The 15184-nt window shown below is 50.1% G+C and overlaps 1 protein-coding gene across 10 annotated transcripts in view; it reads right to left on the reverse strand.

The window, feature by feature from the left end:
* Window positions 1-15184, reverse strand: part of ADARB1 (adenosine deaminase RNA specific B1) — a 113368-nt gene that overhangs the window by 21625 nt on the left and 76559 nt on the right. For 9 of the 10 annotated variants that reach the window (XM_061193798.1, XM_061193801.1, XM_061193800.1 and 6 more), the window contains 5 exons: window positions 11870-12804; window positions 8286-8400; window positions 6124-6292; window positions 5365-5513; window positions 4130-4298 (listed from right to left, as the gene is read on the reverse strand). In XM_061193798.1, coding sequence (XP_061049781.1) covers window positions 4130-4298; window positions 5365-5513; window positions 6124-6292; window positions 8286-8400; window positions 11870-12804 — 1537 coding nt within the window. The remainder of the gene's footprint in view (window positions 1-4129; window positions 4299-5364; window positions 5514-6123; window positions 6293-8285; window positions 8401-11869; window positions 12805-15184) is intronic. The other variant, XM_061193806.1, reaches the window with a different exon arrangement.

Below are 15184 nucleotides of genomic sequence, written 5' to 3' on the forward strand. Positions count from 1 at the left end.
GGGGGCAGCTTCACGGGCCGGCCGAGCGCTAACCCTGGGTGGTGGAGCCACAGGGTTGGGAAGGGGGCAGGCCAGGGCACTTGTCCCCACGCTGTCCCTTTCCTCCTGCTTTGCATCTGCTTATTCTTCAAGATGACGACCATCGTACACGGTGAAAGGCACAGATCTTAAGGGTTCGGGTCCCCAAGTTTTGACTTTTATGTGCATGGGTGGAACCCCCATTTCAGTAAGATGGAACGTTCACAGCCCCCCAGCAAAGGCCCTTCCAGTCTATGCCTCTGACTTGCTGAGCTGTGGGAATTATCTTTATAAACCTTTTGCTGGTTATGTGAGTCAGATCTCTTTTCCCAGCGTGTGGCTTTTCTTTCCAATGTATCTATGGGGGTTTTGGTAAATAAGTTTTAAAATTTCAATATGGTCAAATTGATTCATGTTTTTCTTTCTCATTTGGGCTTTCTGTGCCCTGTTGAAGAAGCCCGCTGAGATGGAGGCCCGCCAGCAGTGCCGGGCACCACGGTGCAGCCCCGGGTCTTTATCTGTCGGCAGGTGCCTCTGCGCACATGGCCCTGGCTCAGGATGGATGCCAGCCAGGTCACCTCGTCCACGAGTCCCCCACGTGGCACAGACCACAGCTGCAGCCCCGCGTCCCTTCCCTTCTGAGCAACAGGGCCTCCATCCCCCTCCGGACGGCAGCTAACCCAGGCTCCTCCGCAAGGAGACGCGGCCGCACGCCAGGTCCTCGGTGGTGAAACGCAGCTGCCCTGCTATCCTGAGCCGCTGGAGGCCTGCCCGTCTGGCCCTCCTGCTGCTGGGGATTTGGCCAGCTCTGGGCACCGGGGAGACCCCGAGGACAGGCGACACAGTGGCGGTGCAGGAGGACGGAACTTGGCCTGGGGGTGACCAGCCGACCACAGCAGCTCCGGGTGACCTGTTCCCAAACTTGATTTCCATGAGACATCAATAAACTTCTATCCAGTTACGTTTCCTCCTCAGTGTAGGCGAACCTGCTCACAACTGGGGCACCATGTACCCAGATGTCCCTCTCCAGGTCTGTGCTCTATGACACCTCCCTGCTGCCTTTACCACTCAGCTTGACGCGGTTACTTTTCCACTTGAGTGTCAAGTGCTATGAAAAACGACGAGATTTTGATTGAAGTTATAGATTTGGAAAAAACCGATCAAACTATTAAAAGTACGACTGGATTCGGTGTAAATGTGAGTGTTTTTATAATTGAGGATGGCTTGTCATTTTGTTTTCCTTCCTGGTCTGGTTTGGGGATACAGGTGGTAGGCAGCCCACAAAATGAGCTGGGGTTCTTTCCCTGCTTTCCTAATCTGTAGAAATGATTATATAAACAGGGATTGCTGCCCCCCCCGCCGCCCCCCAAATGCAGAGCCTCTCACAGAAAAGCCTCCTGGGAGACCTGCGTCCTCTTTCTCCACAGCCACCTCTTTGACTTGCTTCAATTTATCTACTTCTTGGGAGTGGGGGGTGACTGGTTTAATTAATGGCTAGAATTCCATTCAAATTTTCTACCTATGCTTGAGTCAATTTTACGAATGTACACTTTTCTAAAAAGTTTTTATTTCATCTCAGTTGTAAAAGATATTGGTAACGCAGTGTCCGTAATTCTCACTGTAACTACCTGAGCACATTTCCGTTCCTGCTGAATCCCTGACCACCCGCTTTTCTTCCCCTAATCTGGCTTGGCTGGGCCTTGTATCTTGGTCACACTTGCCCAAGTTCTGCCGATTTCACTATCCTTTTCAAAGAAGCAGCACTGCGTTTCGTTGCTCCTCGCTGCTCATCTCTGTTGCATCTAATAATAATTTCTGGTCTTTATCGTTTTCTTTTTTCTACTTATTTGGATTTGCTCATTGTTCTCTTCCTGACTCAGTAGCTGTGGGGTTTTCTGTCACTTACTTACAACCATTTCCTAACTTCCACCGCGACCTCCTCTTCTGTAAGCTGCTGAGGGGTAGCTGACACACAGTGCCCTGCACGTGGCTAAAGCACAGGATTTGGGGAGTCCTGATGTTTACACACGCCTGAGACCACCCCAGAGTCTCCTCACACCTTGCTCTAGGCCTTCCTCCTGCCCCCTCCTGCTCTGGCCCCCTATCCCTGGGCAACCACTGATCTGCTTTCTGTCACTGTGAGGTAGTTTGCACTTTCTAGAAATGTACAGACAGGGAATCACACAGTAAGCACTCCTTTGGTTTCCCGTACTCTGCATAGCTATTTTGTGATGTGCCCACGTTGCACTGACTGTACATCACTGTTTATCCTGTCCCTCGCCTGAGCAGTGCCCCGTGGCACAGACACACCCCCTGCTTACCCCTGTTTATAGACTGACAGCAGTTCGGGCTGCTTCCAGCTTTTGACTTGTACAGGGAAGCTGCTGTGAGCACTCCTGTGTGAGTCTCTGTGGCCACTGCTTCCCTTTCTCTCGGGAAGCAGGAGTAGAATGGCTGGGGCACACGGCTGCCAAGCTGTCCTCAGAAGTGGCTCCAGCATCGGCCCCCAGCCTGGGGGGATGGTGCTCCAGCTCCTGGGGTCCCCGCTGCACCGGGCAGGGGTCTAGCCTTAGAGTCAAGCATGTGCCTTCACAGCCCTCCTGCACTCCCCGTGATTAGCGACGTGGGGCGTCTTCTCGTGTGCTAATTTGACATCTTTTTTGGTGAAGTGTCCATTAAAATATTTTGCCCATTTTAAAAATTGTTTTTCCCCCTTGTTGGGTTTAGAGGGTCTTTACATATTGTGGATACAGGTCCTTTATCAGATATATGATTTGTAAATATTTTCTTCCAGTCAGTGACTTTATTTCTCATTCTTTTAACAGTGTCTTTCAAAGAAGTAATTTTTAATTTGATGAGGTCCAACTTATCACTTTTTCCTTTCATGGAGAGTGCTTCTGGTATTGTGTCTAGGAAATTGCCTATCCCAGTTGCCAGGATTTTCTCCTGTTTTCTTCTAGAACTTTTACACATTTAGGTCTATGACACATTTTCAGTTAATTTTTGTATACGGTGCAAAATATCAGGTTCATTTTTTTTGTTTCTACATAGGGATGTCCAATTGTCCCAGCACCATTTGTTAAAAAGACTGTTCTTTCTCTACTGAATTGGTTTTGAACCTTGGTCAAAAATCATTTGTGACCGACAATGAACATGTAGAACTTGAAATTAAAAACACAATACCATTTACATTAACACCTCCCAAAATCAAATATTTAGGTACAAATCTAACAAAACATATTCAAGACCTATATGAGGAAAACTATAAAACTGACAAAAGAATCAAAGGACTAAGTAAATGGAGAGATATTCCATGTTCATGGATAGGGAGACTCAATATTGTCAAGATATCAGTTCTTCCCAACCTGATCTATAGATTCAACACAAACCCAATCAAAATCCCAGCACAGTATTTTGTGGATGTTGACAAACTGATTCTAAAGTTTATATGAAGGAGCAAAAGACCCAGAACAGCCAATACAACACTGGAGAACAAAGTTGGAAAACTGAGACTATCTGACCTCAAGACTTACTATGAAGCTACAGTAATTGTGATATTGTGATTCATCAGAAAAGTATACTTGGTCATTCAGATGACCAAAAATACATTTTTCTTATATGTATTTGGTCTTCTTCTGGGGTTCCTGGCTCATAGCTCCCAAACCCTTGGAATTTCCTAAGTGATTAGAGCCATAAAGGTGTCTTATGTTAATGAGGTGAATTCTGTCACCCACCTAAGGATGGGGGCTGGTTGTCTGTGGAGCCAACTACGTGATTATAGAAGGTGGGGACTTTCAGTCCTGCCCCCCTGATCTCCTGGGAGGGGAGGGGGCTGGAGGTTGAGTTCAAATACCGATTGCCCATGATTTTAATCAACAGTGCCTTTGTAGTGACGCCTCCATAAAAACCCAAAAGGACAGGACTCAAGAGCCTCTGCCCACGGAGACCCCACCTTTATCCCCTCAAGGTGGCCCCCGAAGCACCTGTTTAGAACTTTAGTCCTTCAGAGAATCTGCGGGACACATGAGGTAGGAAATGGGGGCAAAGCACTGGTGTTTCTGGAAACGGCAGCATGCACCCCAGGTAATCGGCAGGGTGGGGGGGTGCTTACCGCGCCATCTTGTCACTGCAGGACATGGTGAGCAGCCGCTCCCCTTGCAGCACCCCGTCCCACGTCTGGATGCTGGCATTCGAGCGGACTGGGATCGTCCCCTCACCAGACTCTATTTTTGTCCGCAGCTGTCCTCGGGCTTTACGATTCGGGTGTCTGTCTGCTGGTTCTAAGACAGAAACATAAGATACTCTTGAGAGGGTCCACCGGTAGTTGACCATATACTTAACTCACTGAAAAGCACATCTAACAACACCCTATCAATTCAAAATACACTTTATACTTATGTGTGCATATGTTTATTCTATATACACGTAAGATATGTGTGTACAATGTAAGTACATAAAATTGGACAGGAGGATATACTACAAACCAAATTCATGAAGGTGGTCTCCTTAGTGGTTGGGAGAAAAGAGGGCTTCCATTTTAATCAAAATGATTTATTTCTATCATTAGAAACGAGCTGAAGCAGACAGGACAAAATGTTAACATTTGCTAATTCTAAGTGATGGATATTTGGGTATTTGCTATATTTCTTTGCTGTATATTTAAATTTTCAAAAATAAATCTATAATGATGCAGAAATAAATTCATAGGAAGCATTCACAAACATCCAGAGTGATTATCTCCGGGTTATATGAATATGGAGTGATTTAAATTTTCTTTTTTATGTTTTAAAAATATTTAGCAACTTTCTACAGTGGGTATAGGTTGTTTTTATAATCAAGAAAAATAATGTAATCAAATGTTCTATTTGGAATAAATAATGCTTAAGCTTGTGAGAAGGGATGTGGGTACAAACTCCTATGAAACAAGAGCACTAACAAAAGTGAGAACAAGGGAGGACGGAGGGCACGTGGTGGCCACCAGCCTGCACCTGCTTTTCTAATTCGATTACACATTCATTAAACTACGACTCCCCAGAAACATGGACGATGACGTACACTTCCAATTCAGACACAGGTATTACCCAAATTTAAAAACTGAAAACAATTTTGATCTAATATCCTCACTCTATTCTAATTTCTCATTAGAATCCACATTTTCATTCATTAAAATTTCAACTTACTGAGAAGAAAAACCTCATGTTTTTATATATTCCTACCAGGTCCACATCCAAGGTTGAAATTTTTAAAGAAGAAAGGATATTAATGTAGGTTTATCCTTTTCTCTGTTATAGCACAGTCATGAATTTTCTTGAGACACTGTGGCCGTGGACGAGCCCAGTGCCATACCTTCCAGGACGGGCTCGTGTGGCGAGAAGATCCTGGCATCTCCACAGGGGGAGGTGCTGATGTACAGATGGAACCGGACGTTCTCCTTCAGCTTAAATCCTCCCCGCTCGGATTTCTCAAAGATGGATCTTTTCTGATCATCTTTGCTACTGAAAGGAAACAAGTTGCAAAGATAAACTTTAAAGCTGAATACAATCAAAATTTAGTCTGTCATAGCTTACGATGATTTTCAAAGGCCAGTGTTTTCAACGGGGTAAGATAAGCTTGGACTGGGGTATTTATTTTATATGTTAATGATAATTAGCACAGCTCCTGTCTGCTCACCAATGGGACAGCCCATCAATATGCAAGTAACCTCTCCTCCTCATTCATGACCTCAGAACAGAAAGGAAGTGTGTCAGACGCGGCCTGTGGCGAGAGGCAGTCAGGTCCACGGTCAGCCGTTCCGGGCATAGTGACTGGGGCAGCACTGCCCACCTCCCCGGCACGCACTTCTGCATAAAACGAAAGCTCGGGGTCTGAAACACAGACATGGCCCCTCTGACTACACGTGTGGCATGTATGTACATGCGAGTGTGTGTGTTATAATTCAGCTTCACGGGGAAATGGGATCCAACCTCACTGTTACCCAGAAAGTTACCAGGTTGAGAATTTTTCACTGCTTACAGAAGCAGTGGAGAGTTCTGCAATACATTCTGATGAGAGGACAATTAAAAAAAAAAAAAAAGCTTCCCTTACTTATTTACTTGCTAAACTTACTTTAAGTAAAGCTCAAGTTGTGTGTAAAGAAATCTAAGCAAGGATCTTCGAGATATGATTTCTGCGTGGCAGTCGTTCAGCGCAAGGCCGCGATCACTCATGTACTCGCCGTTAATACACTTTGTTCCTGTGGAAACACTGATCACCTTGGCATCCTTCACATCTGTGCCTGAAAAAGAAGAGAAATCGTTCCTCGCTATTCCTTGCTACGCCCGGGCTGGACCCGCATTCCCAGGGACTGACCTGGGAGACGTCAGCTCATTTTCACACCCTGCCTGACCCTCACCTGGGCGCTGCTAACGGCCCCCCCCCGAGCCTTGCTTTGCACATTCTGGGAGGGTAGCCCTCCCCACTCCTGCGTGTAAAGATTCTACTTGGAAAGTTACTTCCCCTGGAACACGCTAGTCTTTTCTTGAACACTCCCCAGTGGACACGGGGGAGCACTGTGTAGAGGTAGACAGACTGGCCTGGTAATGAATCCTGGAAGTAACATCAAAGCACTGCAGAGGCTGGGAGGACTGCCTGACACTCACCCCGGGGGCCCAGGAGTCACGCAGGGGGCTGTCTAGCGGTCTGGCACCGTTTAACTGCATGGGGAGTGAGTGCAGCCAACAGCACTGGGGAACCTCGGGAGCCATCACTCTGATATGCAGGTGTCGACAGACAGACCACGTACGACAGGGTGCAGGCCCTGCGCGCGGCCTGTCGGGGAAGGTACCTCACTTCCCTCCCATGTCCTCCGAGGCCCATCCTACCATTGTCTCCATTTGCAGATGAGAGGACTGAGGCACAGGGCCATCAAAGTCGGCCTGGGGATTTGAACCAGGTCTCCTGACGTCAGGACCACATGCCACGGGCAGTGTGGTGCTGCCTTCAGGCATAAACCATGGCTTCGAGCGGAGGGTCCCAAGTGCAACACACACTATGGGGCAAAATGCACCCACGAGGTAACGTGCCCCTTCTGAGGCAGTTAAAACACCTGGATGAAAAACCACAGGCTCGCTCACTCCCATCACCGGGAAGGGCAGCGCCTTGCTTAGGAAACTACGTCATCCAGCAGCATATGCGTTCACCTTTACGTGTGTACAAGATGACAGCAAGGAGATGGAGGGAGAAGAGGGAGAAAATACAGGCAGCACACATCAGAATAAACACTGAAACCCAAGTTACTGTTCAGAGCATTCATCCTACCCGTCAGACAGCTCTCAGCTGTGCCAAGGTAAAGACACAGCAAGAAAATGTGATCCTGTCCTCTAGGGCATGGGGGGCGATCAGCGCTGAGGGTCACAGAATCAGGTCCTGTCCGTGATCAGAGGTGAACCACGCCTCAGGAGAAAGGGACGGGCAGTCGCCCCATGGGAACTGGGGTTGCCCCTGCCCGCCGGGTGTAGACAGACCAACCACCCCCCGCCGCCCCCCTCTCTGGCCTCTTGGTGGCTTCCTGCACGCGGCAGGCCAGGCTTGGCCAGCTGGGCAGAGCAGATGCTCCGAGAAGAAAGGGCCACCCCCCCATGACAGCCCCAGACTCAGCCCCAAGGAGCAGACGGTCCTCCCGGCCACCCCAGGGATGCAGGCACTGGCCGAGGCCGTGCTTTCCTGTTCCCAGGAGGGATCCACGGAGACGCTGCCTGGCGGGCTCACTCCTGGGATGTGGGAAGAGAACTCAGAGAGGGTTCCCTTCGCTGCTGGGAACTTAGACACAAATTTAATAGGGTTTCTTCTGCTATCCCAAAGCGTGCTTTACCCCCCCCAGATTTTCTACTCTCGCTAGGGCTTCCTCTCTCCCCCGTAAAAGTCACACAGGAACTTATCTGGCAGCATTAACATTAACTGATAAATCAGATTATGTCCTACTTTCAAGTGAAGTAAGAACTAACAGCTCTCCTGCAGGTTTCCAGAGTCGATCAAGACCATTCACATAAGATTATAGGAATCAAATATTAATACAGGACTCTTTCTCCAAATGAAAAACTTAGGTTAAAAAGATGAACCTGTAGGGGAAAAATATAAGCGCAGTTCCTCTATTTGCACATGGTAAACATTTTGAAGGAGAATGAAAAAGTGACCTCCTGCTGGTGTCACAGAGATTTTTCTAGGCTGAAAGCATTTCACCTTCATCAAGCATGAAAACAGGCAGGGGGACACACCGCCAACACGGTTACCTGTTGTCATGACGATTCCAGCAAGAACTTTCCTGCGCGCGTGAGGGGCGGCGAAGTTGTCCGTCAGGTCCCCAAACTTCTCCAGAACCAGGCGAGCCACGGCATCGGCTAAGACCTGTGGACCAAGCAGGGGGTTAGCGCTCCCCTCGGGGCCACGTTCTGGGGCCTCTCCTCTGGAACCACACAGGTAAGTCTGGCAAACGAGTGTGTGTGTGTGTGTGTGTGTGTGTGTGTGCGCGCGTGCATGCACATTTTTTCCTCCCAGACATTCCTTGGAAACAGACGCCCAAGGGGCATGCGAGGGTCTCTGCAGGAGGACAGTCTGGAGCCCGACCGCATGGGAGCCAGCATCTGAGCAGGTGAGGCCTCCTCACACCAGACCTGCCCCGGGGGAGGGACCCAGGCCCAGAGGCGAGAGCGCCTGCCTGGTCACCCCCCTCCCACCCTCCGCGGCCCCGAGCCAGGGCTCCGAGTCCTGCAGCCACAGCCTCCGAGCGGCAGGGCTTCTGGAAGAAGTGAGACCACAGGAGGTGCGGCCCAGTCAGCTCAGGGCTGGCGAGGCCCCATGGGGGACACGTGGGAAGAGAAAGGGGAGGTCTGAAGGGCGGTCACATTGCAGGATCACTAAGCTCACAGCACCTCCCTCCCAAAGGCGCCCGGTCCATGTGTGTCTCAGTGATTTCAACATCTAAAACTAATTACCGTGGCCCAGTCACTCAGAAACCAGCACCGCTTAGAGCCTGTAAGGGCATTTGTCACTTAGACCGAATGACACCAGAATGCACCGGAGGCTACACCTGTACAGGGCAAGTGTAATGTGATTTTAGAAGACTCCTAGTGGTGCATTTCCAGGTCAGGGAGCCACTGGACTGAAGGGAGGGCTTCTCAGAAGCAAACACATCGGTGAGATTTTGGACATGGTCCTACTTTCACAGCTTATGATTCATGTTGGATAGAACGGACCCTCGGTGTTTTGGGAAACGATGCCTGATGGGAGGTGTGTGCCAGGAGCCACGGGGGACCCACGTCCCACCAGCTCACACTGGTCTGGAGTCTCCAGCTGGGCCCTCAATAAAATACTCCCAAATGAACAGAAAAGCCACCTGTCCTAAATGGTGGCTTCTCTGGGAAGAAGCGTCATCAGGATGTTTTCACCGGCCACTGCACCAGCAACGAGCCCCAGGAGGCGGTGCTCAAGGCCAAAGGCACGGAGTGTGGCCAGAAGAGCAGGAGACGGGGCCCTACTCTGCACCCTAGACAGAGGCACTGAGGGCGGAGGTGTGCGGGCAGGAAAGGTAGCGAGGCCACGGACAGAAAGCCAGGATGTGCAATCACATGATGGTGACGATACCCTCCAGTGGGAAGAGAAGAACAGCAGGAGAGGAAGGGGAAGCCAGAGGAAACAAAGGCCCGCTCCATGCAAGGTGAGGCGGGGCTCTGAACTCTCAGAGAAAAGCAGAAAAGCGTGGAGTCGGGCACCTGCACGGACAGCCTCTGCCCAGGCCAGCCCTCCCGTCCCCCGAAGAGACTGGGCGTGAAGCAATCTCCCTCTAGATTCCGGGCAGATATGATAACAAAGGGAACATGCTCTCAAAGTCAGCTCGAGGCTGGGCCCCGCGGGACGGCTCGGTCCAGCCACGTCCACCAAGTTCACTGACAGACCGCCCTGCACACACCACGTGGGCAACGCTGTCTGATTTTAAACCCTCTGATGCCGCCATGAACGCCATGGAGGCAAAAAGTCCTGAGACCAGGGATGGCCAACCCACGTCCTTCAAGGGTTCCACCCACAAGACAGTAGGACGTTTCACCCCCTCTAGACCGTGCGTCTGGAAATTCCCAGGGGAAAGAGTGTAAGGACTGACCCTCTGGAGGCCGGCACAGGTCCTGCGAGGAGGACACGACTACTTCCTGAGGTACCGCTCGGGGGCTGGCAGCCACCCTGGGGGCCCTGTGAGCGGGGCGGGCTCGGGCGGGGGGAGAGACAGCTCCACTTTCCCAGCCTGGCTGGCCTGGGCCACAGAGGCCACCTGGGCAGGGTGGAGACAGCCCCTCCCGAGCAAGGCTCCACCAGCCAGGGGCTCTGGTCACTGCTCCCCACTGACGTCACAGCCAGGGCAGAGGCAGGCTGCCAGCGCACTGGCACACACCCACGCACACGCAGACCTCCGCCCGCCTCCCCGACCCCCCACCGAGGTGTCACCCACGCAGAACCAAGCACCAGGGGTCACGGCATTTGATGAGTCCAGTCTCTTCACATGACTGCCAATGCTAAGGGAAGACAGGGCCACTGTGGCTCAGGCTGAAATACTCTATCAAACAGTAAACCTGAAAATCAAAAATCCCTTGGGAACTAGTGCCACCGATGTGTAAAATCATAAATGGACTAATGGTTCTTATGAATAATATTAACAAGAAGTTAATACACGGGAAGCGGTTACTTGGCTCATAAAAAATCAGCGAAATACTTTGAATATGTTACTTTATACTGATGCTGTATTTGGTTGCTTTAAGCGAAAGAAAATAAATTTCCTTTTCTAAAACTGAGAACTACTGGTCCTCTTGGGTGACAACTGCACAGAGGTCACAGAAAGGCAAGACGGAAGCCGAGTTTCCTGAGGGAATGTGGGCTGTCCTGTCAATTTGGAGTCCTTCATTTTTTCTCCTCAGATCAGTGTGTATTTTATCTTCAAAGTGAATAATATTTTGACAGAAAGGAATAGAGAAGAGGGTCAGACTTCCTCCCTGAAAGAAACATTTTTACAATAGACCAGAATAATTTTGGATTTCCAGGAAAAGAAGCAATAAACAACCGAAGAGTTCTAGGGTGTTGAGATGACAACTAAACCTCACTTCCTCCTTCCCTCTCCTCAGAGCCCACCCTGAAATGTCCCCTCTCTTCACCCTGAAAATTCACCCTGATATTCCCTCTTCTCACCCTGTCCAAGACCAAACTAAGAGGGGTGCCCACCTCCGGCTGAGCAGGGGAGCCACAGGGACCCCTCGGGGAACTCCAGGTGCCGAGACCCCCAGGCACCCGGGGGGCTCTGGAGCGCTCGCAGAAGCCCCGACGCCCCGGCCCTTCTGACGTGTGCTCGCCACCGCTGCGGCTCGGCCTCGGCCTGGACAGGATCCGCGAGGCGCTGGCACTTGACCCAGACTTGGGTTTCAGCTGGTGACCAGCCAGCCTCACCTGTCCTGTACCTGGGTCCCAGGTGAGACACGGAGGGGGGACCCCACTGAGCTGGGGCAAGGTGCCAGGGCTCCGGCCCTCCCCTCCCCTCCCGTCTCCTCCGCGACAGGCCGCCGTGGGCTGTGGTCGCCACAGGGGCAGGCAGCGCAGGGAGGGCACCTCGGCCCACCCGCCGTGGGCGGCACTGACCACACTGCACCTGACGGCCCTGGCCGGGCTTCGCAGCGGCCCCACAACCGGCACAGTCACGGGAAGGCCGCCCGGCAGCCGGACTTACCAGGACGTCCCCGTGCTGAGGACAGAGCGACGAGACGACACCAGTGACCATGGCAACCGCACCCCGTCTAAAAGCATGAGCAAGACGCGGCCGCGCTCGGGCGGCTTTCCTCACCTGTGGCGAGTGCAGCTGGAGGCCCTCGCTGGGGACGGGCTGGCGAGACGGGGTCTGGTCCAGGCGCAAGTTAAAGACAGTGGCCAGGGCGGACTGCGCGGCCCGGGCCTTGGCGAGCTTTTTGCTCCTCCCCGAGCCTTCAAAGAACTGCCCGTCCACGACCACGGACAGGACGAAGTTTTTGGCGTGGCTCTCCCCGCTCTCCGAGAGGAAGTCGTACTTCAGTCCCGGGCGCAGCTCGTTCAGGATCATCACGGGGTTCTTCCCGCTCGGGGGTGGGAACGGCGGGGGCACGGGGAGGGGCAGCTGGGCCAGGCTGGCGGGCATGGGAGACGCAGCCAGGCTGAGGTCCCCACTCGAGCTGAAGGAGTCGTCGCCATTGGCACCCAGGTAGAAGGGCATGTCCGGCCTGTCCGGGGTCTCGAAGCCATTGAAGAGCGCGTCGGGGAAGTCAGCCTGGTCGGATGTGAAGTCTGCATTGGCGGACAGGCTCCGGCCCATGGCCAGGTGGGCCTCAGAGGCGTTGGGAAACTGGACGAAGGAGCGCAAGGCCTTCTCGGCCGCGTGCAGCTTGGCCTTCTTCTTCGTGGGGCCGGAGCCCTCGAAGACCTGCCCGTTGACCTCGACGGCCATGACGAAGAGGGGCGCGTGCACGGGTCCCGTCTGCGACAGCAGCGAGTACTGCAGGCCGGGCTTGATCTCGTTGAGCTGCATCAGCGCGTTCTTGGGCAGCGCGGGCCCCGGCGCCCTCCTCCGCTTCTTCAGGCGGAACTTGGAGTGGCCATTGCTGCTCTCGTCCAGGGCCCGCTTCCTGCCGGCGCCCCCGCCGCCCCCGTTGGAGAGCGGGGCGCCCTCGCCAGGCCCCGGGGCGCTGCCGTCCTTGGGGGGCGCGCCGTCCATACCGCAGTTTTCCTTAACATCTGTGCTGCTCGAACCTGCGGTGCCCAGAAAGAGTAACTTACAACGCCTTCGTTGCAGGATCTTGTAAATGCAAAATTTATAGATTCCTTTATCGCCCTTTGTAACTGGTTAAGTGATGTGTGCTTATACATTTTGTTCCTGGCTGCAGACGTGTGGAGCTGTGCATTTAACCACAGGGCTATCTATCCACCTAAATTGGAATAATTGGAGTAATTTGACGTTCTGAGAAACAATAACTAATCCTGTTTCTATTTAGTATCACGGACTGCTTTTGCATTGAAAGGTGAATTTTTAAATCATCTTTTTCTACGAGAATATTCCGAAGCATCTAGAGGAATTTTATTCAAGTTTATCAAAATGTGGGATGATAAACTAACCCAGAAAGACCTTACATTAATAAATCTCAGTATTGACAAATGTACACTTTATTTTAGCAATTTCCTCCTTTTCAATGCCATCTACTCTCATACTATACTCACGTTGGGCTTTCAATTGCAGCCTTTCCCAGAAAAGAAGACACTATTTAAAACATGCATTCACAAGTTACTTAGTTTTTCTGGTTTAAAATATGCAATTAATATGTGCAGTTATTTGGTTTGGTTCATGGATATTAGAAAACTGCTTATGCAAAGTATTCTGGCCTTTTAGAAATCATTTTGAAGGATACAGCTTCACTTCTAGTATTCATTTAACATTTTTTCATTATGTATGGGGACTGATTTGCCTCTGAATCCTTAATACATCCCATGATAGAAAAAAATATATAAGGCAAGATAGGAAGACTGACACTGCAGACGGCCACAGCTCCCTAACTTCCCAACTGAAGGTGGCATCTTTGTCTTTTTTAGAAAAACAAATATTTGATGGATTTACAGAATAATTTAGTTATCCTCCTTTTTAAAGGTAGTTATTTTTACAATTAATAAAGATAATTTTAGAACTCTAAAAGTTCATGGCAAAATAAATATGATTTTAATTTCAAAAAGGGGAATAAAAAAGCATTCACTCTCCCCTTTAAGTTTATCAGATAAAGCTTTTTTAAAAAGAGAAAAAGAAGTAACTCCTTGTTTTCCTGGTTAGTTTGCATAGGCTGTTGGCCGCAGGAAGCTCAGGGGTAACTATCACAGGGCTTTACAATACTGTTGACATGAATGTACTTGAAGACCTACCACTAGTTTTTGAGAATCCACGTAAGTCTTTTAAGCAACGGAAATGTTTTCCACAATTGTAAGCCAGTTTACAAGTACCCGAATACGGTGGCCCTTGGTCCGTTTCTACTACATAACGTGAAAGTAGATTCTGACTATGCTAAGGAAACTGACAAGAACAGTGAAAACGCTCATCGGTCCCCATGGGAGGGGGCTTAACGTGGCAGCAAGTCTGGGTCACCGGCTGGCAGTCCCCACAGTTCAAGCTCTCAGATTCCCAGGGCTGTCACCACTCAGCTTAGATGTGAGAACAGCCCTGGTTTAAACACAGGCCACGGGAAGACTGCTCCCACACCATGGCAGAGATTGGGAGATGGCCAAGCTTTCCCTACAGACTTCATGCCTCCTACATACTCCTGACACACACCACTTCTCCCAGTTGACAAAGCTGACGGAATGGACACTAAATTTTCATTTATAACATCCTCCAGCAAAAGCTCAATAGGTTACTCCTTTCGGTGCTCCAGGGAAGCAAAAGGTTAGAAAGGGTGGGGCAGGACAGAATTGAGATTAACAAACGAGCAAGAATATCACACGCGACACGATGGCTTACGTTCTGACGTTACCGCTGAACAGAATTATCACTACAGAAGTCAGATCATGAGAAATGTATCCTGACATGCATTTAATCCAATGTTTATAATCGCTGGAACAAACAAACGCTTTCTTTTAAAAAATAAAAATAATCAGTATTGATTATAGAAAAATACACTTTCCATAAGATAGTTCACATAGATTCTGAGTTCTTATTTGCTTCAGAAGCATGGAAATACTGCTCATGTTCTACTTTACTAAAAATGCTACTATGTAAAGGAAAATAAAACACTAAAATTGGAGAAAGACCTCCCACTATCATAACTCTTCTTAAATAGATGCTTTCTCTTTCCATATCATGCTACTTTATTTCATAAATGTGAATATTAACCATGATAAAAATTTGTCATCGCTTTCAAAATGATAGAAAATACAGGACTGGTATTTCAAAGTTTCAGCGCTAGAACCAACAGTTTATCTTTCCAGAAAATGAATTCAGAAGGATTCTTTATCTCGGTAAGTGACTACCGGATCAGTCTGGGGATAGTTATATCCCTACACACACTGGGACATTTCCTCCCATACCTGATGACCAGCGCCATGGGTGACAGTGGGAGTGGGGAGTGGGCTGACCCCTGAGAACACAGGCTGG

Source organism: Eubalaena glacialis, chromosome 6 (assembly GCF_028564815.1).
Source record: "Eubalaena glacialis isolate mEubGla1 chromosome 6, mEubGla1.1.hap2.+ XY, whole genome shotgun sequence".
Taxonomy (NCBI): domain Eukaryota; kingdom Metazoa; phylum Chordata; class Mammalia; order Artiodactyla; family Balaenidae; genus Eubalaena; species Eubalaena glacialis.